The sequence below is a fragment of the Clinocottus analis genome, unplaced genomic scaffold, assembly GCF_023055335.1.
Source record: "Clinocottus analis isolate CAN_PGR_092001 unplaced genomic scaffold, fCliAna1.0.p SCAF_5, whole genome shotgun sequence".
Classification (NCBI taxonomy): domain Eukaryota; kingdom Metazoa; phylum Chordata; class Actinopteri; order Perciformes; family Cottidae; genus Clinocottus; species Clinocottus analis.
The window spans coordinates 15,762,590-15,790,389 of record NW_027176207.1 but is presented as its reverse complement, the minus strand read 5'-3'; the positions used below and the strand labels follow the sequence as shown (position 1 = coordinate 15,790,389).

The 27,800-nt window shown below is 41.8% G+C and overlaps 1 protein-coding gene across 4 annotated transcripts in view; it reads right to left on the bottom strand.

Moving 5' to 3' along the window:
* Nucleotides 1–26,167, bottom strand: part of sh3pxd2b (SH3 and PX domains 2B) — a 37,092-nt gene extending 10,925 nt beyond the window's left edge. For all 4 annotated transcript variants that reach the window (XM_068599978.1, XM_068599980.1, XM_068599979.1 and 1 more), the window contains exons 1-5: nt 25,764–26,167; nt 22,947–23,027; nt 13,579–13,654; nt 8,085–8,161; nt 3,995–4,086 (exon numbers count right to left, since the gene is read on the bottom strand). In XM_068599978.1, the coding sequence (XP_068456079.1) occupies nt 3,995–4,086; nt 8,085–8,161; nt 13,579–13,654; nt 22,947–23,027; nt 25,764–25,835 (398 nt within the window). In that variant the 5' untranslated portion in view covers nt 25,836–26,167. The remainder of the gene's footprint in view (nt 1–3,994; nt 4,087–8,084; nt 8,162–13,578; nt 13,655–22,946; nt 23,028–25,763) is intronic.
* Between the last annotated feature and the right edge of the window lie 1,633 nt (nt 26,168–27,800).

The window sequence follows — 27,800 nt, the reverse complement described above, 5'->3', positions numbered from 1 at the left end:
AGGAAACATCTAATGAGTTTGTAGAGCTAAAGAGATATTCCTGACATACAATGAATATCATTATGAGACGTCTTACAACTTTCATAGAATCTCTCCTATTACTTTACAGTGTTTCATACTTTGTAGGGATGGTCTTGTGTAAAGAAATGAAATATTTATCCTTGTGTTCCAAACCGTTTGGCTGTTGTATTATTCCCTTTACTTTATTATACTACTGTTAGTAACATATCTGTTGCTCATGCTTTCAGTTATGAAGTTTAAATGGATTTAATTTGATCCGATTTTAAATTGTTTGATTCGTGTTTTGGTGCCACGGAACAACACCTACACGTACTACTCCAGCAAAGATTTAACTATGATTTACAACATTATTGTTCCCAGTTAGAGCTATAAATATGCCACAGACACATGCAAAAAGGATCTGTCTCTCTGCCTCTCTCTCTCTCCCGTGCAGGCCCATGTGAATGCCACGCCTCTATAGCTGATCTCTGAACTTGAGTCTGGTGTTAAATTCAATAATCTGCTGTGTCTGGTTTGGACACTAGCCAGATAAATAAGCCATCACTCCACAGCCGCAGTCAAGGAGCGGATACAATGTACCAAAAGTCAATGATGGCCAATGCTTACTCTTTGTTATCTAAATATTACTCTACTAATGTTACTTAGTGGCCTTCCATCACCTTCCCTTTTCCATCTCACATCTTACAGGTCTACTTAACTCCCTCCTTCATCTTCCTTGTCCGGCCTGTTCCTTTTCCCTGCATCAACATGAATGCTCTGAGCCACAAAAAGCATTGTTCGATCGGCAGAGCTGTTAATTGCAGAGGCTTAGGTCTCAATAAATCTATACCCATAAGCGTGCCCATTAATGTACTATAAAAAGAAATCCCTGGTCGGACCAACAACATCAGTACCAATGATCTGGTTCGGAACAGAGGTGAAACCAGGGTCACTGATCTGGATCCTGGGCCTAATAGGATTATTTTATTGTAACTTGTTTAGAGTATCAAATCAAATCTCACACTCATACATTACTCTGAGGCTGGTTATAAAAAAATACACTAAAATTTCAACTTTCATGGGAACACTACAGACAAACGGGTTGCTTCATATGCTCCACGTGATGGGAGAACAAATAAAGAACGTCTTCCTTCTTCTCTTACTCCTCCTTGCCTCATCTCCTTCTGTCCTTGTATTATATTATGCTCTCCTCTGCATTTTTTCCATCCGCCGGCTAATTACATTTTTTTCCCCTATGATCTCTTCTACTTTCCCTCTCCTTGCACCATCCTTGTTACAACATTTCCTCTCTTCAACAGACTCTTTCCCCTTCTCACACATCTAATCCGGTTCTCCTCCCCTCTCCTCTTTACATTGAAGTACTCCTCTTCCAGTCCTCTTTCCTTTTCCTCTCCTCTTGGTTAGCCGCTCTCCGGGAGAAAGTCTAAGATGCTCCTCTCAGTGCAGTAGATTTATAGGCCATGATAAATCTTCTCTCACAGTGGCTGCTGTGTCTATACACCAGCCATGCTGTCAGTCAGCCAAACAACAGGCCGCACTGGCAGAAAGCAGTAATCCAATTTCAATAAAGACAAACCAAGGTCTTTCCTATATTCATACGCCTCGAGCAAATGCTCCCCCTCTTTCCTACCTCTCCCAACACATGCTTACAAAGGAGGCAAGTGTCCTTCACAACCTCCTCTGATTTAAATCAGACAACCAGCACATAGCTAGAGAGTTCTTCTTGGCGGTGCATACTGACCGGATGTGCACATAACATTGTCTTTGCACTGTTTTATAAGACCAGCGGTGGAGGAATAAGTCAAATACTTTACTGAAGTAATAGTAGCACAATCCATAAAGTAAAACAATGTAAATAAGAAAAAAAGGAAGTTACAGGGTTGTAGTTTTTCACACTAGTAAACATGTTGGGATCAGAGAAACATCTCACATATGATGTCATCCTCACACGTCAATACAGAGATCTGAGACCGCCTGACTGCAACAGACCACACCCTTCCAAAGTGACATGACATCCATCCACATTACAGATGACAATATGGCAGGCGGGTGCAAGAACCCCCGTCTCATATTCAATCCCCATAACAGCAACGAGTCCTGTTAATTGTCCTTGAGCGAGAACCCCCAGCTGCTCACTCAGTGTAAGTCCACTCCTGATAGACGTTAGCTAATTATCAAGAATATGAATGAGAATATTGCACTGCTTTTAAATAAATTATCTATGTTGTTGTTGTCAGCCTCTTTTTTATTTTTATTTTATTATTATGTTCATGTGTTTGTCTCAATGTCTTGTATCTGTGCTGTTTGTGGCTCTTGTGGACTGTGCTGCTGCCTCTTGGCCAGGTCGTCATTGTCATATGAGAATTGGTTCCCAACAGATTTTACCTGGTTAAATAAAAGGTCAAATAAAAAAATAAAAAGCAGACGACTAAGACGCCAGCTCGGTGCACAGCGAACGAAGAGCTGAGATAAACACGTACGGTATCAATTTCCACAGGGATTGTTTCCCTTTTATACAGACAAAAAAAACTCACCACAAAAAACAATACATTTTGAAAGTTGTGACACTTAAAAAGAAAAAGAAAAAAACTCTACACAGTGGCATTTCTGTCAAATGCACCAGGAGCTGCAGCATTAATAATGAATCCATAAATAAATTTACATTTTGCAATTTAACTAAATGTCAAGGTGACTGTGGGGGACCACTCACACCTCCACGACTGTGGTTGCTGAAAGTCAGCACAAAAACTAAAGAGTGAGTGTGTGTTTTTTTGGGTATGGAGGTTATCGATGCCTTCTCATAAAAAAAAGTGTTAATTTGAAAATGGCAGCGGTCCTATTGAAGTGGCTAGACTTTTGAATGTAGTATTTGTTTACTGTTGTTTCACAATGCAAGATTAAGTGGATAATTGATGCGACAGCACCTCAAAAAATACTTTAAAAAACTATTTGCTCATAGCAGTAGTAGTAGTACAACATGCTTTCAAGTGGTACTTTCAATTCTCCTGTAGTAACAGAGTATTGGTGCACAGTAATGTTACGTACACATTATCATTGCAGTATGGTATTATAGTATTCTAGTATTACGCTTGTGAAACAGATTGTTCGTCTCTCACTTCCATGACACAGATTTTGCAACCGCCTCGAACAAATTGAAAACCCCATTCTCTTCACATGCTCCCTTGCTGCTCGCCCTACATGCGCTCCCGCCATTTATCACAGGATGTATCGACTCAATTTCCTGCCGACAGAGGCAACTTCGCCTCAACTCAACGCACATCGGTACGTGATGACGGACGAATGGCTAATGACTCGGCTGACACATGTTGGTGTAAAACAAAACAAAAAACTCCCTCCTGTGTTAAAATGTGAGCCCAACATTATGCTGTTAATGAAACCAGCCACCCGTCACCTCCACTGCCCTGAAGGTGCTGGTTACCTTACTAACAACACATCTATAACGGTGGCTCGCATGTGAAGTTATGTGCGTGTCACCGCGCGACTGTTTGTGTGTGTGTGTGTGTGTGTGTGCGTGCGTGTGTAGGACCCGGGCATTTATTGCTCGCTGGTGTCTTCGTTTTGCCACATAGTAACTGTCAGCGCTGGATATGACGCTAATGTGTTGAGTGAGATTTACAGGAGTCGACGGAGCAGGTTTACATGTCTTCAGCCTTCAACTGTGCAGCCTCAGCTCGTCTGGAGGCTGGGAGCTGAACTGAGCTGCAGGGACATGCTTACATGCTAACTCAGCACTTCAAACGGGACCCATTAAGTGTGTTTCTGCTTGAATAGCCCATCGGGAAGACGTGCAACAGTATGAAATCATATCCATTAGAGGGTGTAATGAATGCTCATTACCGGCAGGCTGGGGGTAATGTTGGCAGGACGTGACATGACATGACATCAGTCAGTGGAACAATGATGGGTGTTTCCCATTGTCTGTGAGCCTGTGTCTATGCGTGTGTGTACTTACTCTTTGGGTGGGTTGATGTCCTCAGGTCTGGTCTCAAAGAACACTCGGACTTCCTCGCACTGGGAGATGTAGACTGGCAGCTGAATGAGGGCCTGCAGGGACAAAAGATAGCGGGAAACTTAGGTTATCACATCCATGACCGGAGGTTGTGTCTATAAAGTGTTCATTGGGTGTCTGGCCTCAATAAAGTCACAGAGCAAGCAATAACAACACACAGGGGGCAAATCGACAAATGGATTGTGTTGCTTTTGCGGGCGCTAAGATGAACAAATATATAAACTGTGTAATGCTCAACGCAGCCGCAGAGAGCGATATGCAGGCCGACCCGCGCTGCCAAGCAAATCGCTGTGTACTTCAAATATGTCGTGTTTGTTGTGTGATCAAATAAGGTAAGATGCATGCATTTGACAAAAAAAAAAAGTCGCCATTGTCTAGCTGCATGCAGTTGAAGTAAAACTGTTTTTCCAATCGCACAAGCTTGGACTTCTCCGGTTCTCAGTTCATTGATCCGTCTTAAGCGCCTTCCTCCCTCATCTTACATGTATGCCTCTGTGGAGGATCACGAGGAGCAGCAAGACAGATGAGCCCTGGCAGCAAGGCTGGAAATGAAAGACAAACAGCCACATTCGGTGTTCTCTTTATTGGCGAGATCTCTCTCTCTCTCTCTCTCTCTCTCTGTCTCTCTCTTGCACGCACGTCTAGTCATGGTATCGCAGCATCTCTGTTTCCGGCCATTTCTTCTTTTGTTCTCTCCCGAGTCTGTGTTTTATCTGCTTCTCCGACCCTTTCAACCAAACCACTAAAGGGCAGCAGTGAAACAGATAATCACCTCCACAGCTTGATGCCTTAAACCAGAAGAAGACAGAATAAGTGCCGCCAACAACCCCATGGTGACTCTCTCTCTCTCTCTCTCTTCCAGCAGGAAGCTAGGCCACACCTTCTCTGTTTTGCTGGCAGGCACAGCTCAATGCTATCCATCAAGCTTCCTCTTCTGGCCTGCACCTCTGATTTTAATACTCCTGAGTGTTTCAGCTCTGTCCTTTAAGAGAGCAGTCTTTGTCTAGCTCTCGTTCTCTCAGACACGCACTGATATAGCGTCGGGGCTGACGGATATGAAATGGAAGCCAAAGAAGCAACCAAGGTGCCCTTGCCCCACGTGCCACATTTGCCTCGTCATACTCACGACCACACACCCAAAGCCACGGACCATGTATAACTAGTGTTCTCCATTAGCCACGAAGTCATAGGGAGTGTGCTCACATCTTAGTTGATTTATGGTACGTACCAATATTGCTACATCTCCCTCACAGTAGCTTCGTCCATATGTTGTATATTGAGACTCTGAAGCCAAGTAGCTGATTTAAGAGTCGCGCAGCACGCAACGCTGCACTGTGCCGAAGGTCAAAGTGCATCCTGAACCGGCGATCCTCTCCTTGGATTTATTCCCCTCCTCGTGTTAGCCTGTGGTCGTCCACTCATTACAATTCTCCCCAGGGAGGAGACGGGAGGGAGGCTCGGGTTACATTACAGCAAATGGACTTTATGGGTGTTCTTTACAGCAGGCAGCATTAAGGTAATTGTGTGTGTCTGTGTGTGTGTGTGTGTGTGTGTGTGTGTGTGTTTTCTCCAAGGAAAAATAGGTAATGGAAATGAGGGTTCTACTTTTGCACTCTGATATGGTACAGTACATTGTGACTGTATTTGTGCACATTGACTTTTCACATGTAGAGACATAAATCTCGATTTACATCACCAACAAAGGGGGTTTATGATTTAAGAAATGAAAAGGACTGCATGTGAAACAAATTATACAGTTTGGAGCAGTTTCTTAAAAAAAATAAAAAAAAAAAGTTGAAATGAGTGGAAATTGCTTTATGACTTAAACACTTTTTGATGCAGTTCATCAAACTTTGTGACCTTTCCAGTCATCCGAGCTCAGCAGTCTTGCGCTTTGTTTGTGCGCACAATCCCTGACTCCAGCTCATTTTTTCCTTTCCTTCTTTCTTCTCTTCGACTACGTTTCCTGACTTGAATAAAAACATAAGACTTTACAACCAGGGAAATTCCATATGACTCAGGTTAAAGCCTCAGCTGTACAACAGAAGGGCTGACTCAGCTCTTCCCCAAGAAAAACATGAAGTTTCACCTCGTCAACCGTGGTGCATATGGGGGTGGATGAAAATTTAATGTGCGTATAATAACGTTCAGATTTGTTACAGCATTTTGCATTTGTATCAACATCACTAGGCCCTAAAAACTTAACCATTTTGACAAAACTTGGATGTCAAGCAAAGAATATTTGACTTTACATGGAAATGAAATCTTTTGAACTTTGCAGACATTTCCAGAAAAACATCTGACTACAGCCACACCACTGCTTTAAAGTTTTCTTCACTTCTCCCATTAACATCCACACCCATAGAAACAAAGAAAATAGCCATTCCTCCCCCAAACTCTATTTTTCACATAATTGTTTAAAGATGTTGCCTACACCAGCTGTACATTCCTCTAACCCCAGACGACACTTTGTGTAGAGCTGTACAGCCCCTCCAGCCCTCAAAATTGTTGATTACACATACAGTTGTTGTCTTCACTCTGAACCTTCCGAATTGTTTTTATTCCAAAGTGACAACTCTGCACCATGTCAGAAGTTTATTTGTACAGTGATGGTTACACACGACAGTTGACAATAGGGTACGAGTAAGGACTAAGTCAGAACTAACTTGTAAAAATATCTTCAAATGTCCTCTCTCGGATGTGTGTCTGGTCTAGAGGCCCTAAGGTAAGTTTGCTGAAGAAACAAAGTTTTAGGCTGTGGGTGTTCTTAATGGTGCAAGCTCAGCACCAGTAAGCTGCTTGCCTTCAGCCAGCCTCTCTGATGATAGTCACCACCACCATGAGACACAACAGCCCATTCTCACAGGTATTTTTGAATACGAGCAACTTTGCCTGGTTGCTCGGGAGCTGAACGTCAATCACAGCGTATTCGTTTAGGTTGCTGTGGTTGACTTTCTGTCAAATTGGTGCAATTAGTTGTTTACTATTGGCACTTTCATGGTTGCAGTTCTGCTACAGTGGAGCCGGAGAATGTTCAGTTGCATTTTTTTCCCTCTTGAGACTAAGTGATTAATCTCTTCGGTAAAACGCCGCGTAATGGGCTGGATAATGCAGGTTTTACATAGTCTCCATTTTAACTGGTTGGAAAGAGCTGCAGCATTTTAAATGTGAAGACAAACACCACTAGTGAATTATGACACACCTTCGTACTTATAATGCCTTTCTTCTGCCACTGAGAGCAACTTAATTGCATACAGGTACATGTACAAATAGCAGCCTGATTGATCATGGGGCTATACTGTACATTTGAGAAGTAGAAAGACATTTTATTTGCATTTCGTTGCACAGAAATAGCTTCTTGCACGTACACCAGAGGAGAAGTTCTTCTTTAATTTGTCTCTTTAGCAGGGATGGTCAGAATCTGGTCCAGAGCATCTGGGGAGCTTTTTCCACACCTCAGCAGGGTGGATGCCTGCTGTCACAAAGGCTCGCTCCAGGGAGTTTAGCATGGCACACGCCACCATTTTCAAAGCAAGGACAGTGGCATTATGCATACACCTGTTCTTGGAACAATGGCATTCCATGAAGCTAGTTGTGATGCAAATCCTGTGGTGTGGCTATGCGCCTCACTTTAATCAATATGAGCAGGTATTTGGATTGGAAAATCTGAGCTACGAGTTTGTGACTTGTGACTTTTGTGTCTGCAATTTGAAGCCACGTATTCACCCAAGAATAAGCTCTACTGAAATCAGATGGGTCGCTCCGTGTACTGTTGAATGTGCTGAAAGAAACTGTGGCTGGCCTGCTCGTATACACACAGAGCGCATGAAAGGAGTATTTTCCATTTTCCCTGTACAGGACTAAGTTGACACAACGTGGGTGGGATACTTGTTTTGCCGAGGCCACTGTGCTCTCTACTTTGATTTTAGTACTTTGTGCTGAAGATGTGAATGTCAGTGGTGAGTGTAGTTTTCATGAACTACCTCACATATGACCGTAAGAGATTTCCAGGTCACGCGGTCAATAAGCTCACCCTGCAGTACTCGTTGATGGGCCTCAGCCTTTTCATAGCCACATCTCGGATATGGCTCCTCCTGAACAGGATCTTCCCTGTAACAAAGTAGAACAAACACATTTAGGACTTTAAAAAAGAAACCTAATAATCTGATATCACTGTTGCTATCAGTGTTATACAGCAACATTAATATATCACATTCAAATGATTATTCTTCAGAATTAGCACGTATGTGTTCGTTATACGCATACACACAATATTAAAAGATACAATTTTTTGATTTTGGATAATGCTGAAGTTCAGAATCCACCGAGGGACAATGAGGACGCGGTGGCAGCTACAACACAAAGTTATTAAATTAGCATGCAGACACAATACAGTCGTGTCATCAATAACAGTGACAGCACAATGAGGTGGGTAAAGAGCCAGGTGAATGGCTGGCCTTTTCAAGTCATGAATAAATGATTTTGGGAAAGCAAATTATGTGTCCATGACAGCTTAAATGCTATTCCCCTGCATTTATCTCCAGGCCCAAATAACCACAGGCTCAGACAAGCTGGGTCGCCATAACAATAACAAGAAATGGCTACAAATAGGCCTCTTAAAACAGGGCGAAAACTTAACGACTCTCAGGGCATTTGAGAGCCAGCATCTATTTTCTCCTTGTTTTAGATGCTGAAGTTACCCGATAAATTCACTGAGACGGCTCTAATGCAAACATATAAACCAGACAGGAAGTCAAGCTCGTAACAAGATCCTGAGCACAAAAAAAAGGACGCGTTTTGAGAAGTTACTGTATCACCTCCATCAAAGGGTTATGGGATTTGTTTAGTGAATGTGTAAAGCAGACTTGCTGAAACATGAATGTATCTCAGAGATCGCTGCTGCTGATTGTGCTTTCTTGACCCATGAAAACATACAGGCACATAGAGACTGTTTGGGGTCATCACAGTGTCTCATAGATGCTATTTATGCCCATGTGTCTCATGTGAATTAACACTTGAGACAAAACGTGAAGAAGAAAAAAAAGATACATGAAGGGAAAATAAAGAAATAAGACAGAATCTGTAGAGAGGTAGAGACCGCGTGGTTGAATGTGTGGCGACTTCTTCAAAAGTCACCAGATCTTACACAGATTATACAAGAACCACAACCAACAAGACCCCAACTCTTCAGTTCCTGTTCTTCGCTCTTATGATTAGGAAACTTATTTTCACAGTATATAACTGAACTGTAATTGAGTGGATTTTTCACAAACACTCATAGTCACCAGAGATTGAATTCTACTGACTTATGTCGCCTTTTTATCTCGTCCCATCAGCGGGTCCAAATTTTTGGTTCAGAGGGAAATGTCGACAATTATTGGATGGACTGCTCACAACGTGTTGAACATATTTGATATAAATTACGAAAGAACCAACACCTGGCCAATATTTACACATTAACATTCACACTAAGGACCAAAAACATTGGAGCTCAACGTTTATCCACTTTTCAATGTGTACCTGGAGCATTACAGCCTCCACAGAGCCACGAGCATGGCGGGAGAAGATTTTATTTCTTACTCTTTATTATTACGATTTAGCGCCAAATCACAACAGAAGTTACCTCAGGACGCCGTTCTTGACAAGATGGCCTACAAGACATGACCAGCCTCATTTCTCATGACATTTGTGCAAGAGAACGGTATGGCACTACGTGAGGGAGACTATTAAAAAGGAGATTTACTAGATTAAGAATGAGAGATGACAATCCAAATCTTTAAGGTGTTGGCAAGTGTTTGCAGCCGAAAGGACACACTGTCTGGACAGCTCACGAAAACTAAAGCGATTTGAAAGTTGCCTACAGTACTTCCCCTCCTCGCTCTCTCTCAGTCTCTTTCTTCCTCTTCTTGCCTCAAACAGAAAGCTTTCTTGACTGTTTTCCAAAGCTCTCAGGGGTCAGGAGAGAAGCACTGACTCAACACTGCCCACTCTGTATGCAGGGCAGCTCGTGGGTTTCAGACGAGAAAAAAAAAAAGGGCTTGTTTGGGCTGGAAGGAGGGAGGGAAGGAGTACGGCTGTCTTGGAGCCGCCATGGCTGAGGCAGGGTAGACTTTATGGCAAATCTTATAGCCAGCAGTGACCACGGGGATCAACCAAGTTTCTTGAGGAGAGTGAGGGAGTGGAGAGAAGAGACAGATCGACATGGGAACACAGACGGGGTCTTTGTACCATACTTTGCATCCAGCAAAGCTCTTCTCAGCGCTCACTTTTTTAGTCACTGGAATCACCACACATGAATTCCTCTGGTTTATTCACCTTTTGGCTATTCGGAAGGATATTAGTAGCTAAGACCATTACATAACACTTTAACATCAAGCTGTAGACTTAAAACATGGACTCTAGTCAGACTTAAGCTAGAACTTATTTTGTTTTGGACTTGACTGCTTACTTCCTGCTTGCTTACTTGCTTGCTTGACTTTCTTGGGTTGAGATTTAAGGGAGTAAGTACAATAAGGTTGACCTTGTACAAAAATAGGAAAAATTAAGAAAACATCAAATAAAAAACATGTAAAACCTATTGATATCTAATTATTAGATCTCTGCATCGAAAGGACTTTACTTTTGGAAATACTTGCTATCACAAACAGGAGACCTACATTTACCAGTGAGATGACTTGAAACTTGCTTTTTAAAAAAAGACTCAACTTGGAGTCGACGAGCCAAGTTATTTACACGCAAGCCTCAAGTCAACCCGGGGACAAGTCGTGAGACTCAAAACTTAACCGACTCGCGATTGTCTTAAAAGCTTAACTCAACACTTGTAATAAGACTTCACTTGCTCCAAAGGGCTCTACATAAAACTGCAGCCAGGCATGTGTGGAGCTTTTAAGAATGAGCCGTGTCTGTGTGATTTAATTACTGTGTTCTCAGGCAACTTGCTGTCTAAGGGCAGACACAGCTCCACAAGCCTGCTACTGGTACGCCACATCCAAGTAGGCAAGAGCAATGATTGCTCTCCCCTCCAGACAAGAGAGGAACGTGGAATAAATGAGGCATACGCAACAAGGTCAATGTAACTGTTGGGTTGTTTTCTGCCTTTCATAGATGACCGAGTCCAGAATGTTGTTATTCAGACCCACAGAAACATATTTGACCTGCCCACCATACTTGTGCCTCCTACTGTGGCGGGCAGAGAGAGCCCCGGCCAAACACAGTGGCTGAACAAGTATGTACTGTAGATCTATCGTTCAGGGAGGGAAAAGGGAGGAGAAAAAAAAGTCAAACCAAATAACAAATCCATAGTCTACCCGTGCGATCAGAGTTCATGAAAACATACAACCTTCATATGATTCAAGGGCCCAAAAAAGAAAAAAGAAAAAAACACAGACCCACATTCCATCTTTGGTTTTGACTCATAGTTTAACAATCCCAACTTGAGATAATTGGTATTAGTTCTTTTTCAAAGGCCGACCGGCTGGCGCTCAGAGCTCGAGGGGGAACATCACATTTATCTAAATGTCATGTATGAACCTATCAAAAGGAATTCAGCGCCATGAGAGATTGTCAGATGAAAAATGGCCTTTGGATTATGAAAAAGTACAAGTTATGAGTTTAAATAGTTTCAGTACTGAGATGTTAAGGATACAATATCAGCCCTGAAACTGCTATAAATGTCATCCTGATACGCGTCTTTGTGTGTTTTTTTTTTAATAATCATGTAGTTTCAACAGTAAAGAATACAAATGAAGCAGTTCAGCTTTTGATGTGTCCACCTGGCATAAAAAAGGCAGCAGACATTCTGCACTATCCACACATGCAGTCGCGCCACTTTGCTGATGTGGAGATACCAAAGAAGTAAAAACAACTCGGGGCCTTGAACAACCCAAACCATGAAGGGAAAACCACTTCCGTGCCTTGTTAGGTTGGTCTCAGCCAACTGGACAGACTTTTTACTTTGTAAGTGAAGAGTTTTCTTGACTGCCAGTAAAACTATTCTGAAAATCAGGCAAACGTTAGCTCGGAATTGAGCTCAGAGTAGCGTATGACCTGATCTGGGACGCGAGATGAATCTCAATCTATGCAGGCATTGAATAATGTTTCAAGTACGATTGTGTGACAAAAGCAAAGCTTTTCAAAGTAGCATTCCTCGATGGTACCATGTCTGTTGTGTCTTAGCTGTTCCGCAAGAGCAGTTTGGTTCCTTCCTCTGGGGCACTTTAATGCTAATTTCTTCTCAAAGAAATCCGGGGAAGTGAAAGCCTCGACCAACAGATATATTAAAGAGAATATCTAGAATTTCAGGGTGTAAACTTACAAGCAGGAAGTAGAAAGTGTGGAGTGTCTTACAGTATCCATGGCCAGTGTGCTTTATCTGACATAGAAGGAGATTGCAGGGGATAGAATAAACAGCAGTGTTTTTCTATCTTTCTTCCCTCCTCCTACTCAGAGTCCATCAAACTGTGTGTATGTGTGTGTGCGTGTGTGCGTGTGTGTGTGTGTGTGTGTGTGTGTGTGTGTGTGTGTGTATACATTCTCTCAATGAGTTCCAGACCTGTTTTCCACAAAAAGAAAACCCTATCCCCCACTCGCCTGGTAGGGGAGATGTGGGCGGGGTCTTTGGGTGAGGCTCTTTTCTAAACTCTCAGAAAGGATTACGTTCAGCAGGATCTTAATCTCCAACTATTTCAAAAGTTAGTCATGCACACCCAAAGCCCTTATTCCAAACAAACATCATTGCCACTTGTACTTGTCAGAGAGAAATGGAAACTTAAAAAGAAGAAATCATTGTTTTAAACAAGATGATTGGAACCATTTAGTTTTATGATCACAGGTAGAGTATTCTTAGATATTTAGGGTTTTACACAAAACTTTCAACAATACCCTGTATAATTGTCCAGTATGTCTATGGGCTACATGCTTAAATCGGGTTTAAAGAGCAGCGATAATATTATCATTTCTTAAATGTCTTTGTTCAGAAAGTTCATTTAAGGCCAATGATCATTGCGTCAGTTTTTCTTTTTTTTGTGAAACATATTTTGCTTCTCTCAGTTCATTCACAGCCTGTGAGTGAGTCATTGTTGTCCACATTTTAAGCCTGTGCGTGCAAATATGTGTGATGGAGAAGTAAAGAATGAGGTAAAGACACAACATTACAGCGAGTGGGAAATCCAGGAGTTCGTCGGTCTTTGTGTTTAGTTATATGCTTTGGCAACATTTCATCATAAGTAGGTCTGCCACAAACAATTAAATCCATTGTAAGTTTTCGAGATAAGTTGATTAATCTTAAGGTTTTTCCAACCAACAGTCCAAAAATCAAAAAGGTATTATTATGAATAGGAGAAATCAGCAAACCCTCAAACTTCATAATTGGTAAATGTTTGATATTTCAAGAAAAATTTCAAGAAAAATATAAAAATAGTTCTTCCTCTGTTTACTCTAAACAAGCCACAGTGTTGTGTGTGTGTGTGTGTGTGTGTGTGTGTGTGTGTGTGTGTGTGTGTGTGTGTGTGTGTGTCTTTAACTCTTACCTGGTAGGAAAGGAATGATCCTGCGCTTTGGGTCTTTCTGGCCTCCTTCCACCGGGAACTTGTCCAGCAATTCCATCTGAAACACCACAATTAATTTAGACTTATTAGCACAAAAAGCATTTATACTCACACGCGTACATAAACATGCCCTCTCCATTACACGCCACATGACAGCGGAGGCCGGAGAGGAAGGGTTCACATTTTTACAAATCAGCAGTTCCTACAAGGAATTCGGCCAATAAAGGAAGGTCTGCCAATGATTAGGAATGTCCTGAGCAGATGGTATGGTTTTTCCCCTCTGCTTCATATGTTGTTGCAGCAAAGGGGCTGTTAGCAGCAAGGCACCACTGACATAGTGGAACATTTCTGTTTCTATAACTGTCAAGGCCAGAGAGCAGTGGTTCCTTAAATCTGCTGATCGCCACTTCTCTTGATCATTATTTTCCATCTCGTTAAAACTCACTTGGTCTTCCAGAGAGAATCCTTTATTTCTACTTGAACACTTATAGAGTGTTAGATATGAAAGGGCATTACCTTTATTAAATTAATGGCAAGTGTATTTCATCAGCATTTTTAGTTAGCAGTGTCAATCAATAGGCCTAAAAGGATCTGCAAGTTTTTTGGTCCAACCCCAACACCCGCTGGAGGGACTTTTTGGCGTATAGTTTCCTGTTAGTGTTTGGTTTGGTTTCAGTACCAGGGTCTCATCTTCTCACTTTTAAGTTATTGCACCTGAGTTCAAATATTAGCTGGGATTACCGAGTCAAATGTGAAGACACAGAAGTCTCTTGTGTCAATGTTGTTATTATTAGCGACAGATGGATGAGTGGCAGTCCCAATCTGTAGACTTCCCCAGCTGAAGTTGGTCAAGCTTGTATGAACTAAAGCTTGTATGATCTTATGCTCCAAACTAAGAAAAGCAACACTGTTAAGGATTAAGCAGGTCTCCAGTTGCAGTTAGAGCTGGCCCATGTGAAGGCTACTGTGACAGGACTATCACATTATGAGATTAACGGTATTTCTGACTTCGCTCTTTTCAATGTCATCCTGATAAAATGACATCTATCGAGGCGGTAGATCTAAGAGACATCTAAGGGTAAAAATAAATTGTCTCTTTAGAATTTAAAGCCAACGGTGATTCCCCCACTTTCCTGATTGGTATGAGAGACTCATTTCTAGAATATGCAACACAACATGCAATAACCAAGAAGAATGTTCTAGAGTTGGGGCTTCAGTATGTTTTGCCTCAGTGGCTAAAATGTCCGATCTCACAGTAAATGTATACAGAGTTTATCCATAATTTGTACTTTGGGCTTCAATATTGGAGCAAGAATGTGAAGGTTAGATGTGGTAGGTAAGGTACTTTTGGTATTTGCTTATGTTCCCACCTACCACAATGAGAAGCATCCTGTCTGCTGTCAACATGAACCGCAACAGACTCAAAATATCTAATCACTCGTCATCAGCCTCCTCTTCACCTACTCTTGAATCTAATTTTAGACATGTGGGTAATCACATCACTGGCTACCGGATGAGCCACTGGGACTTCTGTGATACAATTTTGCCCTGGTACTGCCATTACATGTTAGCTTACAGTAGGTTTCCTTGTGTCATCACATGGTTTCTGGAGCATGCTGTCTTGCAACATGAATGAGTAAAGCTATTATGAAAGGTCCTGAGGTAAAATTGAAAGAAACAATAGGTTTCATTTAGTGAACACTTACAGACACAGTGGGAGGTGTAATATGCAATGATGGGGAGGTTATGGGAAAGGCATCGATACGAGCCAAAAAGTATTTTCTATTACTTTCTACGGACGGTTTCAGTCTGGTCAGGTGCCAATCAGGTGGTATTGCGCCATAACATAATAAGTGGCATGAAGATTAAACAGCCTCAAATCCCTTCACTAGATAAGGCTTGATGCTGCTCTATGTTGAAGGAACAATGTGGAATAGCTGTATGACAGCTTGCCCTCTTGCCACTGTGATCATGACCAAGACGGCCAGACAATTAGATGGTAAAACTGAAACAGACTTATTTTAGAGGTGAATGAATGTCTACAGATCTTTGTTTTCTCTTCCCCACTTTATTATTATTTCACTAACTTTTGCTCATGCTTCTCCATTTCTATCAATTTGAACATGTAGCGCAACAGCTTTGTTCCATCGACAAAGTAGTTCAACGATCTCATTTTAATCTGATATTCAAGACGCTCTGTTGAACTATACAAGTCCCAAATCTTCAAGCATGCCAAGAAATAGACACCGGCTTTGGAATCCTAAATCTAATTCTTTACTGATGTGTAAACTGAAATTCCTCTTCTACCTTAACTGACCTTTGTAACGTATAAGGCCTCGGCCAAATAATAATACCAAGTAGTCCACTGTGATGAGTCAATGAAGACATGAGTAACTACAAAGCAAATAATACAATAACATTTTCAGATTGTATACCTGACAGACACAGGCTTTGGTATTATTGCATCTCAGAAAACTTGAGAAACTCAAAACCAACCGAGGGTATTATTAATCACAACTTAGTCTTGGATTTGTTTCATAAGAAAAATAAATGACAGGGGCATGTTTAATACTCCCAGATTTCATTTCAGATACGGTTGCACTAAAATGACGTCTTTGGCTCCGACTGCTAAAGCTCAGTTAATTTCCTACTGTTGAACAAAGAGCAATAAAAAAAAGGGATGGGGGTAGTATCGTGAGCAATGAACCCTCTTTAATGAGTCAGTCCACGTTATAGTCTTGTTGTTTCTTAAGATACAGCAGAAAAGACACAAAACAAAGCACTAAACTCAGGAATCAACAACCTCCATGGCTCAGATCAGTGGGACGCTTCATCAATGACTCAGTACCAACTTAAGAGACGCAGCATGAGCAGAGAGACAAACCCAGAGGAGCCGATACCCCCACACACTGTAATTGTTCCCGTGTGTCTGACTGACTGGGAGTGCAGAGTACGACACACCCAGCCTCTGTGTCTACTCCAGACCTTGTATCTGACTCTGTAATCAGAGCAACTCCAACAAGAAAAGGCATCTGGAGAGCGTAAAGATGTGTCTTCAAAATACTAGTTACATCATGCGCCCGACATCAAATATTCGTGCTTTACAGGCAGGATGATGACGGGCCAAAGGGGGGACACTGTGAAGCGCCACATAAAGTGTGTTATTGTAAATGACATCCTGCTGTTCATCTCAGTTGGAAGGAATTGCGTAAATTAGTACTATCATAGAAATACATAGTATAATAGCTTATAAAAAATATAATTTCAGTCTACGACATCATCAGTTCTGGATGTGTACTATTTCTCCGTACATTGTGTCAGAATATTCAAGTTCAGCTTCAAACCATTGAAATACAATAAACCTTTTTCACAATGAATCGAGTTGACATTACCACCGCACATGGACACATAAGGAGATATTGCTATAATTTCAAACAATGCTTGGAAGCTATCTGTATTTCCCACAATACAAAGACAACATGCAGTTAAGCTTTCATCTGCCAGGGCAATGGAGTGACAGGAGGGAGCATAAACTGTTAAATATCAATTTACGACACATCATACCCTAATTGTGACATGTCAGTTTACACAATTCTGTCATTGATAGACTGCAGTTAATAAACATTTCCATGGTCAACATGTCACATTATTAGTCTAGTAATATGCAACTGTACTGTACACTGATGCAACTGTACTGCACACTGATGCAACTGTACTGTACACTGATGCAACTGTACTGCACACTGATGCAACTGTACTGCACACTGATGCAACTGTACTGCACACTGATGCAGAGGCTGACACAATCTATTATGGGGCTATAATTTGTCTCGTCCATATCCGCTTGTAACCATATATCGACCGCCTTCACATAAAGGCATAACATTGAAAACATCAGAAGACAAGACCTTCTTGAATGAGAGTTCAAAATTCCAGAGAATAAGAGCTGCTCTCTTTGCAACATGCCTATCGCTGTAATCCAAATTTGTGTTACTTATTCCACTGTACATTCATGCTTGAGGTCATGTTTAACCCTTCACAGGCAGCCATACTGTAACGCAGGCGGAGCTGTTGGTAAACCTTTTAAGTAGCGAGAATAAATAAATTATCCGTGGCATCCTGTTTTAATACTAAAAGGCCGGTTTGATGAATACTTTCTGCTTATAAAGACCAAGGCCAATCTGTAGGGACTCATGGACGAGATTGGTGCCTATGTTCAGACTAGATATGGTCTACGTAATTGTACGTTTAGTTAGTCCCTGTATGGTCGTTCTTTTTACATATCCACCAGCATAGAGGTCAACGCAGAAGGTCATCTTATCAACAGCACCCAAGGTGTCATATAGAGGCTCAGTGCTATTCACATTCACTTCAGTAAATTAAGTGGCTTCACCCTTTTGTCTAGTCTTGCTTTTTTTTCACAAGGCTTAAACAAAAAACTTGACCTTGGAGCCTCAATTTGAACTCTCTGATCACTTAATAGGGGTAGGCAATATGAATAAAAAAGTGTGTGTGTGTGTGTGTGTGTGTGTGTGTGTGTGTGTGTGTGTGTATGTGTGTAATGGAGTGACAGCAAGGTTGGTTCCTATGTAACTTGTGCTTCCTAAACGCTCTCCTCTAACCCCGGTTTCAGTGCACATTCGACTAAATTGAGTACCCATCCAAGAGTAACTATTTTATTGTGGTGTGCTCCCATGTCACATTGCAAAGCCTGGCTTCCATCATGTACAGTCTGGTGGACTGCTGGTCTCTCTCGACACATATCACATCATTTTTGGAGCGCCGAACGCTATTAGGGCACATTTTCCATCCATCCATCCATCAATTACACTTTGCAAACTTCTATTCTTGGTCAGCGGGTCTGGAGCCTATCCCAGCACGCCCACGACAAGCGGCGGTGAACACACCGGACAGGTCACCAGCCTGTCACAAAATGTGAAGCGCGACTTCCCATTATCAGTCCTCATGCTACTTTTTAGCGCCGGCAGACGGAAGACCAATCAGTCTCCGCTTGGTTTCTTGCAACTGAATGTGGCGTCATGTACGTATGTGTGACGGGATTAGCGAGTGGGTTGTTTGCTGCCAGAGAGACGGCAGGCCTTCGTCTCTCGCAGCAAACAACAATACGCCATTTTCCTAAAACAAGATTAATTTCACTTGAGACCAGACATTTTATAGACTATTGCACGTCGTGTTTGCCAAATAAAATCAGGGTTGCTTGATGACAGCAAATTGTGCTAACCACCTCCGTCCACAGCGGTCATAATCAAACACACGTGGATAAGCAAGTTAAGACAAAACAAGAGTTAATCTTCATCTAAAACTGACCAAACTTAATATTATCTAACCGTTTTAAGACTTGTTGTTTGTCTTTCACGACATTCAGTCCACGTCATCTAGATTCCTAACACAAACACTGTGACAGGACTTCAGTAAAGTGTGGACCTATCTTTCAGCATTCCCTGAGTAAAAACACATGTTGTGAATTATCGTTCCAGGAACAATTTGCACTGCTTAAGGATGCACATTATATTCTTAAAATGACTGAAAATGACTGTGTAGACGAAGGAAATGAGTACATTGTTACTGCTTGGTGGAATGTGCACAACAGGCAACCCCATTGCTCTCAACAATAAATACTGCCTCGCAATTCCCCTTCAAAAAGTCTAGGTACTTGATGAGTGTGGATGGAAATTATGTGACAGCTGTGCAGCTCAGGATAAGCAAGTCGTGATGTATTGCATTTTTTTTCCCGACAGCTTTAAAGTAAAAGTGTATCCTGTATGCCAAGACATGCTGGAAGACTACGCTTGTGAAGTCGAGTGAACACGTGTGCAGCATGGAAACTATTCTTAGTGACATGGAAATCAAATGGATGACCCCGTGGCAAAACGACTCTGCACTTTCCATCCTTCGATAGCAAGAGATCAGTCTATTTGTGCTCACAAGTTAACGCACTGGATGGAGAAAAGCACAAGTTGGGGCGGAAGGGGAGGAGGTGTAGTTCATGGATGAGTGGTCGTCCCGTTATTACAAGGTAGCCGGATCGATCCCCAGTCACCCCGTAGTTCACACGTCAAAGTGTCCCTGAGTACGACACTTAACCCCTGGTTACGCCCCACGGGGCAGCACACTGCTCCTTAATCAAAGATGGATTTAATGCAGAGAAGAATTTCCCCAAGGGGATTAATAAAGGATGACTTTCTTTTTGTTTTATATTTAAAATGCTATTTGCCCAATAGGTTTGTGATCCTGTCTCACTATGCACCAGGATGTAGAAATGGATAAGTAAAATAGCAAAGAGCAGAAATATCTTGGGTAAGAAGAGTGTCTGAATGTTGGAAAGTATTCCCAGGAAGTGGCTGATGTCAGACATGCGTCATGCAATTGTTTGAACATAAATGATCTGCTTTTTCCAAAGAAAGTCAGTGTTTGATGTGCTGAAGTTAATTCTGTACTGTTTTTGGTTGTCACCTCCTTTTACCATCAATACCAGGTGAGTGATTGCAAGACAACTTATTTTAAAAAGGAATGCAAATGATTATAAACGAATGACGCACATGTTTGTGTGTACCGTCGATACACAACTTAGTCCAGATGTATTGAAGAGTAACTGATGTGCCATCTGATGGTGCAATATGGATATATGGAGTGGAACAACAAAGCAGGTCTAGAATAATACACATTTCCTTCACAATTGTAGAAATCCTATTGAAGTCACTGAGTGAATAAACAGCCTGTGGTCAGTGTTCCACAAAAAGCCCACGTTTCCTTGCTTGAACTATGGCATCAGCAGCTTGGTGCAGCTGTGCTGACAGGATGTGGTGAATAACACTTCCTGTCTAGCCCTGAGGCTTTTGGTATGACCAGTGACCACTGTGTGTCTTTTTTACAATATCGTCTAATCTCCATTCACATAAAGCACTCCTGAATTTAAAAAGACAAAAGCATCAGAGAGAATAACAGCAAACAGGAAAAAAAAGCAAAAAGGAAAATGACATGAAATAAAGAAATGGTAACAAGAGGCGTTGCATGACATCCCTCTGTCAGTATCCTGGCCAGGCACCTGGGATGATATCAAACCCCTGCCTCATTCCTCATCACAGTCACCAGTGGAACAAGTCCAAATGGATAAATAGCTCCTCAAAAAGATCAGAACACGTTTGAATAAATTGTACAAATAATGCTCGGACAGCCTTAAGGAGGCTTATCATATATCAATGCCAAATCTAACGGCAGATAAGCAATTGGCTTTTAATCTCTCCAGCTGGGTTTATCTGTATCTGCCTCACCAGTGCGAGCCCACCCACAAGCTGTCAGCACAGCAGGAAGCAGCTGCATGGCATGGCAGGGCGAACACTAGCGGGGAATGCCCCTGCTGAAAATATCTCACATATGCTCATCTGGTTCAATGCCATTGATCCGGCACTGTGAGTCTTTGGCAATGTAACCAGCAACTCTGTTTTACAATCTGGGTGGATGTTTTAAAAGAGGCCACAGGAGAGAGTTTGTGCTTCCGAGCACGTAAATGCTAAAAAGTACAGTCAGGGATTTATTCACAAACACACGCTGCGAAGATTTCTGGTTTTAAAAACTCACTTAAAGTTAATTTCTTCAAACGATTTCTAATCGTTTGAAGGTTTCCATATTTCCTCCTCTCTTAGTCACATTAACAAGGTCTAAAAATGCCTTCTTCTTGAGCCAAAATCATCAAAAGGTAAAGCAGGGCTGACGCCGGATGATCAAACCGAATTTATTGAATCACCACACTGATGAGTCTTTCCCAAGCTTAAATCCAAATGTGTCGTGATCTTTGAAACATAAAAAATACTTTGAAATCTATATATGTAATTGAGAATTTACATGGAAGCCAATGACAGATGGTCAAGCATCCACGCAGCCTGAATTCCAGTCAAATTCGTTCATCCCTGTCGGGTCATTCTTTTCACATACCCGTAACTACAGAGGTCAACGCGGAAGGTCATCTTATCAACAGCACCCAAGGTGTCATGTAAAGAGTCAAAACTACTTAAATTCACTTTAGTAAATAAAGTGGCTCGACCCTGTCGCTGTCTCGTCTGGCCCTTTTTTGTGTAGTTGTCTTTTCTTGTATTTCATTTAATTGATTTGCTGTTTAGAAAGGTTAAACTATACAACTTGACCTTTGATCCTCAAGTATTTTTCCAAATATTTGAAGTTTTACAGGCTGGTAACAATCGCCAGTAAAACTTTATTTCACACTGTGATGGTTAACCTTAAACTGTGATTTAGCCGCAGTTCACATGCATGGGAACTATGAGGGGGGATCTGTACGGATCATGGAGCGACACTGGTCCGTTACACAACCAACCAAACAGACTTCATTGTCTCTTTTAGGAGAAAGCAACTTTATTTACTAAGGTCTCTATTAGCACAAATAATAATTTAAAAAAAGAGTTATGGGTCTGTGCTTGTGTGAGTCAGCTTGGGCAGGGCATTGGTGACTTAATACCATATTAAAAAAGTAAAGAGCAATAGTTGGTTTAAGGCAACATTTGTTGAATACACAACACAGGCTAGTGTTCATAGCTACACATATATTTTTACTTTTACTTTGGCATGGCCTCAACAACAGAAAGGTGCAACATTTAAAAAACAATCATAAGTGTGCTTTGATTTCATTTATAAGTAAGACTGTTGAGAGCTTTTGAAGCCTGACGTAAAACTAATGTTATTACTATTGAAATACTTGATATTCTTCTTGTTGATATTGCACTCAAAGCCCCAGAAAGAAAACACGGTGCAACATTATAATTCTGGATTTCATTGCTCATGCTTTGGTCATTTGAATCAATTAAAAGGAATTTAATCCAATTAGGATTGACAGTATGCGTCGCCTAAATTGACTGCGTGCTCATTAATGGCGGTTGCCTTTCTGGGTTTCCTGGAGTTTCTGCTCTCTAAGCTCAAATGTGGCCATGGCCTCAGATCCATTACCTTCCTAAGAGGAAGGGAAACTGAGATACTAATGAGATTCCCTCCTTGTGCAACACACACTGCCAGCGTGACGTTCCAGAAGGATTCAGCCATGTCTGTGGTCATCAGTGTGGTCGTCGCATTCATCACTGTCCTCTATTAACTTCATCGGGACATTTTCCGACTCCTCGTGCACAATTTAATTACCAGTGTCATCTGGGTGGAGCAGTGAGAACTCAAGCATTACGTCTACAGGGGGACGGTGTTAAATGGAGAGAAGGCTTCCATTCACTTCCTGGTCCATGCTAGTCTCCACTGGGGGAAAGGTTAGAACTCGTCACACTCATACCATCACATACCTATACACACGATCACCCATGCAAACACAAACTCACCTGGAGGTCAAAGAACTTGCTGTAGCGTCTGTAAATGAGTTCGGTACTGCCATCGCTCCAGGACACTTTGATGATGTAAACCTGGAAAAAACAAAGAAAAGACAAATGGGTTTAAACTAACAAAGACCTTACAGTCAACCACTTGACGAATCAATTCCCCAGAGGCTTCACTCCTGACTCATGGTGCCAGTAAAAAGGCAGAGCTGTGACTCCTAGAGGGTAGCGGGAGGATAGGCAGACGGCCCGCTTGTAAGGTCACTTCAGCCACGGTCATCATCCGTTCACATGACCACAACGGGGATATCCGATTAGTTCATTTCCCAGTTTGTTTGCGTCACTTCTTGCTGAAGAGGAAGTAATTATCCTGCATAGATGCAGTACATCTTAAAATGCCATCTAATCAACAGTTGTTGTGGCATCTATTACAATAAAGACCTGAGCAGCTAAAGCAGCAATGCAAGCGTCAATACATGCATTTGATGGGTAGACTTCAATATGAAATCACATCACATTCAAAATGTCTGCTGCCCGTCCCAACGCTTTTAGAATACAGCACACTGCAAATTCCATCAGCCACTTCTTAACAACAGTAAAACAGCATGAAGCATCGAACCAAAAGCATCAAGCCTAATCATTGCAGTCTACAAGCAAACAGACACCGTTCTTTATTTTGTTCTCGAAAGAAAAAGCAGAGGGAGGTGATTGGAAACTCCCTGGTGGCTCAATGTGTCTGGCTGAATGCTGTTGGCCCCGCTCCCAGACCTTCTCTGGCCTCGCTCCCTCTTTTTGGGGCAGTAAAGTCAGATACGGCCATGGATGGACCAACTACATGAGCTATATAGACCAGCGGAGAGGCCGTCTTCATCAAACGAAAAGAGTTATGTGTCAGTGTGTGTAAACTTGAACCAACGAAGGACCATCCACACAATACCATGACCAAGTGGTATTGTCTCCAGCCAACATCTATTTTCTTCATTCTCAACATTAAGGTGGAGAACCATTACGCTAAAAGGTTTGGTTTTTCCATGCTCCAGTCTATAAAAATAATTGAGACAAATAAACTCTCTAATCTGAAAGCACAACACCTACAATCCCAAATGAGGCTGAGGCCTTAGCTCTGAGGAAAACAACAGAGAGCTATAACTTTGGCGATAAAAGCTCCTCCTTGAAACAATAATTCTGGCAACATAAAGGCTCTCATATCTGTAAGTCTCTCAGGAATGGGATTTTTCAGGTGTTCTTTCCTTTCTACTTGATAGGTTCGACTCCGATGAGCAGAAGAGCCATAAGCTGCTTTCTGTTCAATTAACTGCTCCTCCGGGGTTCTGGAAGATTTTGGGTGTCCGGCCTGCTTGTGTAGAGAGAGAGTACCAGAGGCACAACACAACATGGGCTGCACCAGAGAGCAAAACAGACAGGTGGAGAAGACACAGGACCCCGAGAACTCTGTGTCCTTGACCACTAACACTCACAGCAGTATATGGTCTGTTAGTCCTTCAACCCAGGCATAATTTTCACACCTTTATGAATGAGAACCAAACACCCATCATGCACACAGAACTAACACGGACACCTGCTAAGGCCTTGGCAGTGGCTCTCACTGCTGGCCCTCTGGTTTACATGATGACATATGTGTTACTTTAAAACAAACTGTGTGCACTTTTCGCTGTCAAATTCGCCCACATCCATCCCCCAGAATGATGAAAGCTCCACTGTTTGAGAATTGCCGAAAAGAGAGCAATGGATCTTTGTCTTCTTGACATACTGGTCTCCCACACAACTTTGCAGTACCAGTGGGGAATAATTGTTTAAACAGGAAAGATGACCACACATTAATTATGTTTCTTCCTCTCTCCCTCTACCTTTCTCCTGCCCCTCATAGCATTATCTCTTTACATTGGGATATTCTCCCTTTTTAAACATCTCCATCAACCTATCGCAACAGAACAAAACATTTTCTGTGTAAATAACATCAATACATTTGGCTGAACACATAGACATTAGTTATTAAAGTGCCTTAATAAAAACAGGCGCAGGCACACAAAAGACGGCAGAATGTGCTATAAAACTGAAATGATACATCTATAAATACCACATGGCATATGGTTTGTTATGTCTAGGCCCTTCCCTTGCTCAAACTTTGCCTTGTGTTCACTGTGATGACCTTAGAAGCTCTACTTCCTGGTTACCAGTGCCTGTAGTGTATGTTTTTTCTCAGTAAATTGGAGAGCCCAGAGGCATGACAAAGCTGAAATGCTCAATTTGAACTGGGGGATTAGTCCTGGTGTTTTGTGGACTGGACTGATTTGCTTATTAAAATGTTTACTGATGGCACACAAGGGGCAGCAGGCACTAACAAAAATACAGACTCCGGTCCAATAAGTACAATACCTGTATTCACATATATGCACAGGATACTACATTGAAACGTATGCAGACCCAGACAGGGTCAAAAGTCATATGAGCCACATCCAATTGGGGGCTCTGGCGTTATCCAAAAACAACAATACTGACCGAAATCCTTCTGAGTATCAAGATAAAAGTTTGTGGTTAAATTTCAGACCCAAACAAATAAGTGACAAAACAGGCAACACAACTGTCTCCAGTCTGACTCCACAGTAAGATCATTATTTAATACACAATCAGGATTGCTCTCAATAACCTAACAGTCCGCTTGGTGTGGCTTACTGTAATTTGATACTCTCTTTGTTTTTACTTTCCCCGACAGGAAAGGGAGAATGGTTGCAAAATAAACTCGATCTGTTGCTCACTTTTTAAGCAGTCAAAGCGACGTTACAATCATAAAATTCGTCTTACGTAGTGTTTGTTCGGATTTCTCCGCTTCTGGACATCTTGCACTAATACTTCTTGCACGGTGCGCCGTGGCATGACGTCCTCTTCTTTACGCCTCCGTTAAACACAGACAAAAAGAAGGCAAAAAAACTGAATCCCCGTCGTGATTTCTTACGAGCGAACAAAAAAAAACCCGGTTAAGAAAGTTTGCACGGCGACGCTTCTTTGTCCGTTGCCCCTGAACGCAACAAATGCTATTTTCCGCAAACGCCGACCACAAGTAAAAGGTCCCGTCCCGCGTTGCGCCGCTCGGAAAGCCAAGAAGTTAACAGTCGGTTCTCCGTTCACCCTCCACCTTCTGGTGCCTCGTCCCGTCCCGCTGACGGCTCCAACCAAACTCCCAGCCTATCCCAGCTCGCCCACTCCCATTGGAGCTACTGGGACGCTTCAGTATGCTCCGCGGACCAGCCCTCCAGCGTCACAGCAGACCGCGGGGCTGCGGGATCACTCAGCCTGTTCGATCCGTGCACTTAAAGCTGTATCAACGTGGCTAAGGCTGGGCATTTGAAACCACATGTAGCAATGTATAATACACAAAATACACCGATTTAAAGAGTGAAATTAATGTTATACCGAAGCGAAATGTATGAGACAAACGCAGCATCTTCAGGTAAGATACTATAGTTCATTCTTAAGTCATTTTCACTTTTATTTCAGTGTCCTCTAGCTATACATATATATGACATCTGTTGCATTCTTTAAGAGCACGGCGTCTTGTTTTGGTCACGTGACACTTAACCTACTTTAAACCCAAACCATAGTCTGATGAACTTTATGGAAACCAAATGTGTTCAACTGGATATTAACTAATCAACTATGTATATAATTTCCCCCAAATGTTCAATAACACCATCATGTTATTAGATTGGTGGACTATGCCAGCTCCGGTTCTAACCTGTGTGTTGGTATCATTTGGTTGGGCAATGGTTGCCCCACTTCATTTGTGCCATGAATCAGGCCTTCGTTGGTCCCTTGTGGCAGACAGGATTGCATGGTGAAAGCAAAGGAACGTGTCTTTTGCTACTTTTAACTTAACCTTTAAAACTTCACAATTGTCTTCTCTCCTCATTTGCTAATAGTGATGTCACACTCTCCACAACCTGTGGAGTTTAAGGTGTTATGGCTGGCATTATGGGCATAGACTAGATATTTTTTAAATAATTGTTATTTATTTAGAGTAATTGAGCTTATCAAGCATTTCTTTCCCTGGCAACTGCAGTAGGCTACCACCTTGCATAGGCTGACACGTATCAGTTAGTCAGCCTAATACAACAAGGCCAGTGTCTTGATCTATTGTGCTGTCTGTTGTAGCCAATTTGCGCAATATGAAAACGTCTAAAAGTTTTATGATAATTGGTCAAAACTGTAATTGTGGCTTATTTTATAATTTGCTGACGTGTGTACTTATAGTTGCTTTGCTTTGTGCATATGGATTGCAACATGATCTGTTTTTCAACCTAAATCCACCATTTGCTGATCGGTAATAGAGGAACTATTGAGCTTGACACACTGAGATTGCAACACATGACATTACCATGTGTTTATGTGGTTAATATTTCTCTGTCAGTCATGAGATGATTAAAGCTGGGATGGGTTAAACTGGAAATGTGCACATTTTGTTTCAGTAAAGTGTTTCGTCAGTGGAAAGTTGTCATTGTTTCCTCCCAATGTATATTGTAGTTGTGTTGCAATTCAAAGTTTTAAATTCAACTGTGGTACAAATAAAATTGCGAAGATGATACTCTTATAATAATATACAGAGAAAAAAAAGAGAAAAAAAGAGCTGATGAACAAGTTTGAGATTTCACAGTTTTGTTACAAAACAGCTCCATCTTGTGGTGCGTGGTACTCATTACATGTATATTGTATTTGTGGCAGTTCTCCCCAACTTGCCAAAACACAAATCTTGCTGTAAAACTACAGCTGATTAATAATGATGGCTATATTTCTGGGGAAATATTAGGACTCAGATTTTGATTTTTTTTTACAGACCACCAGTCA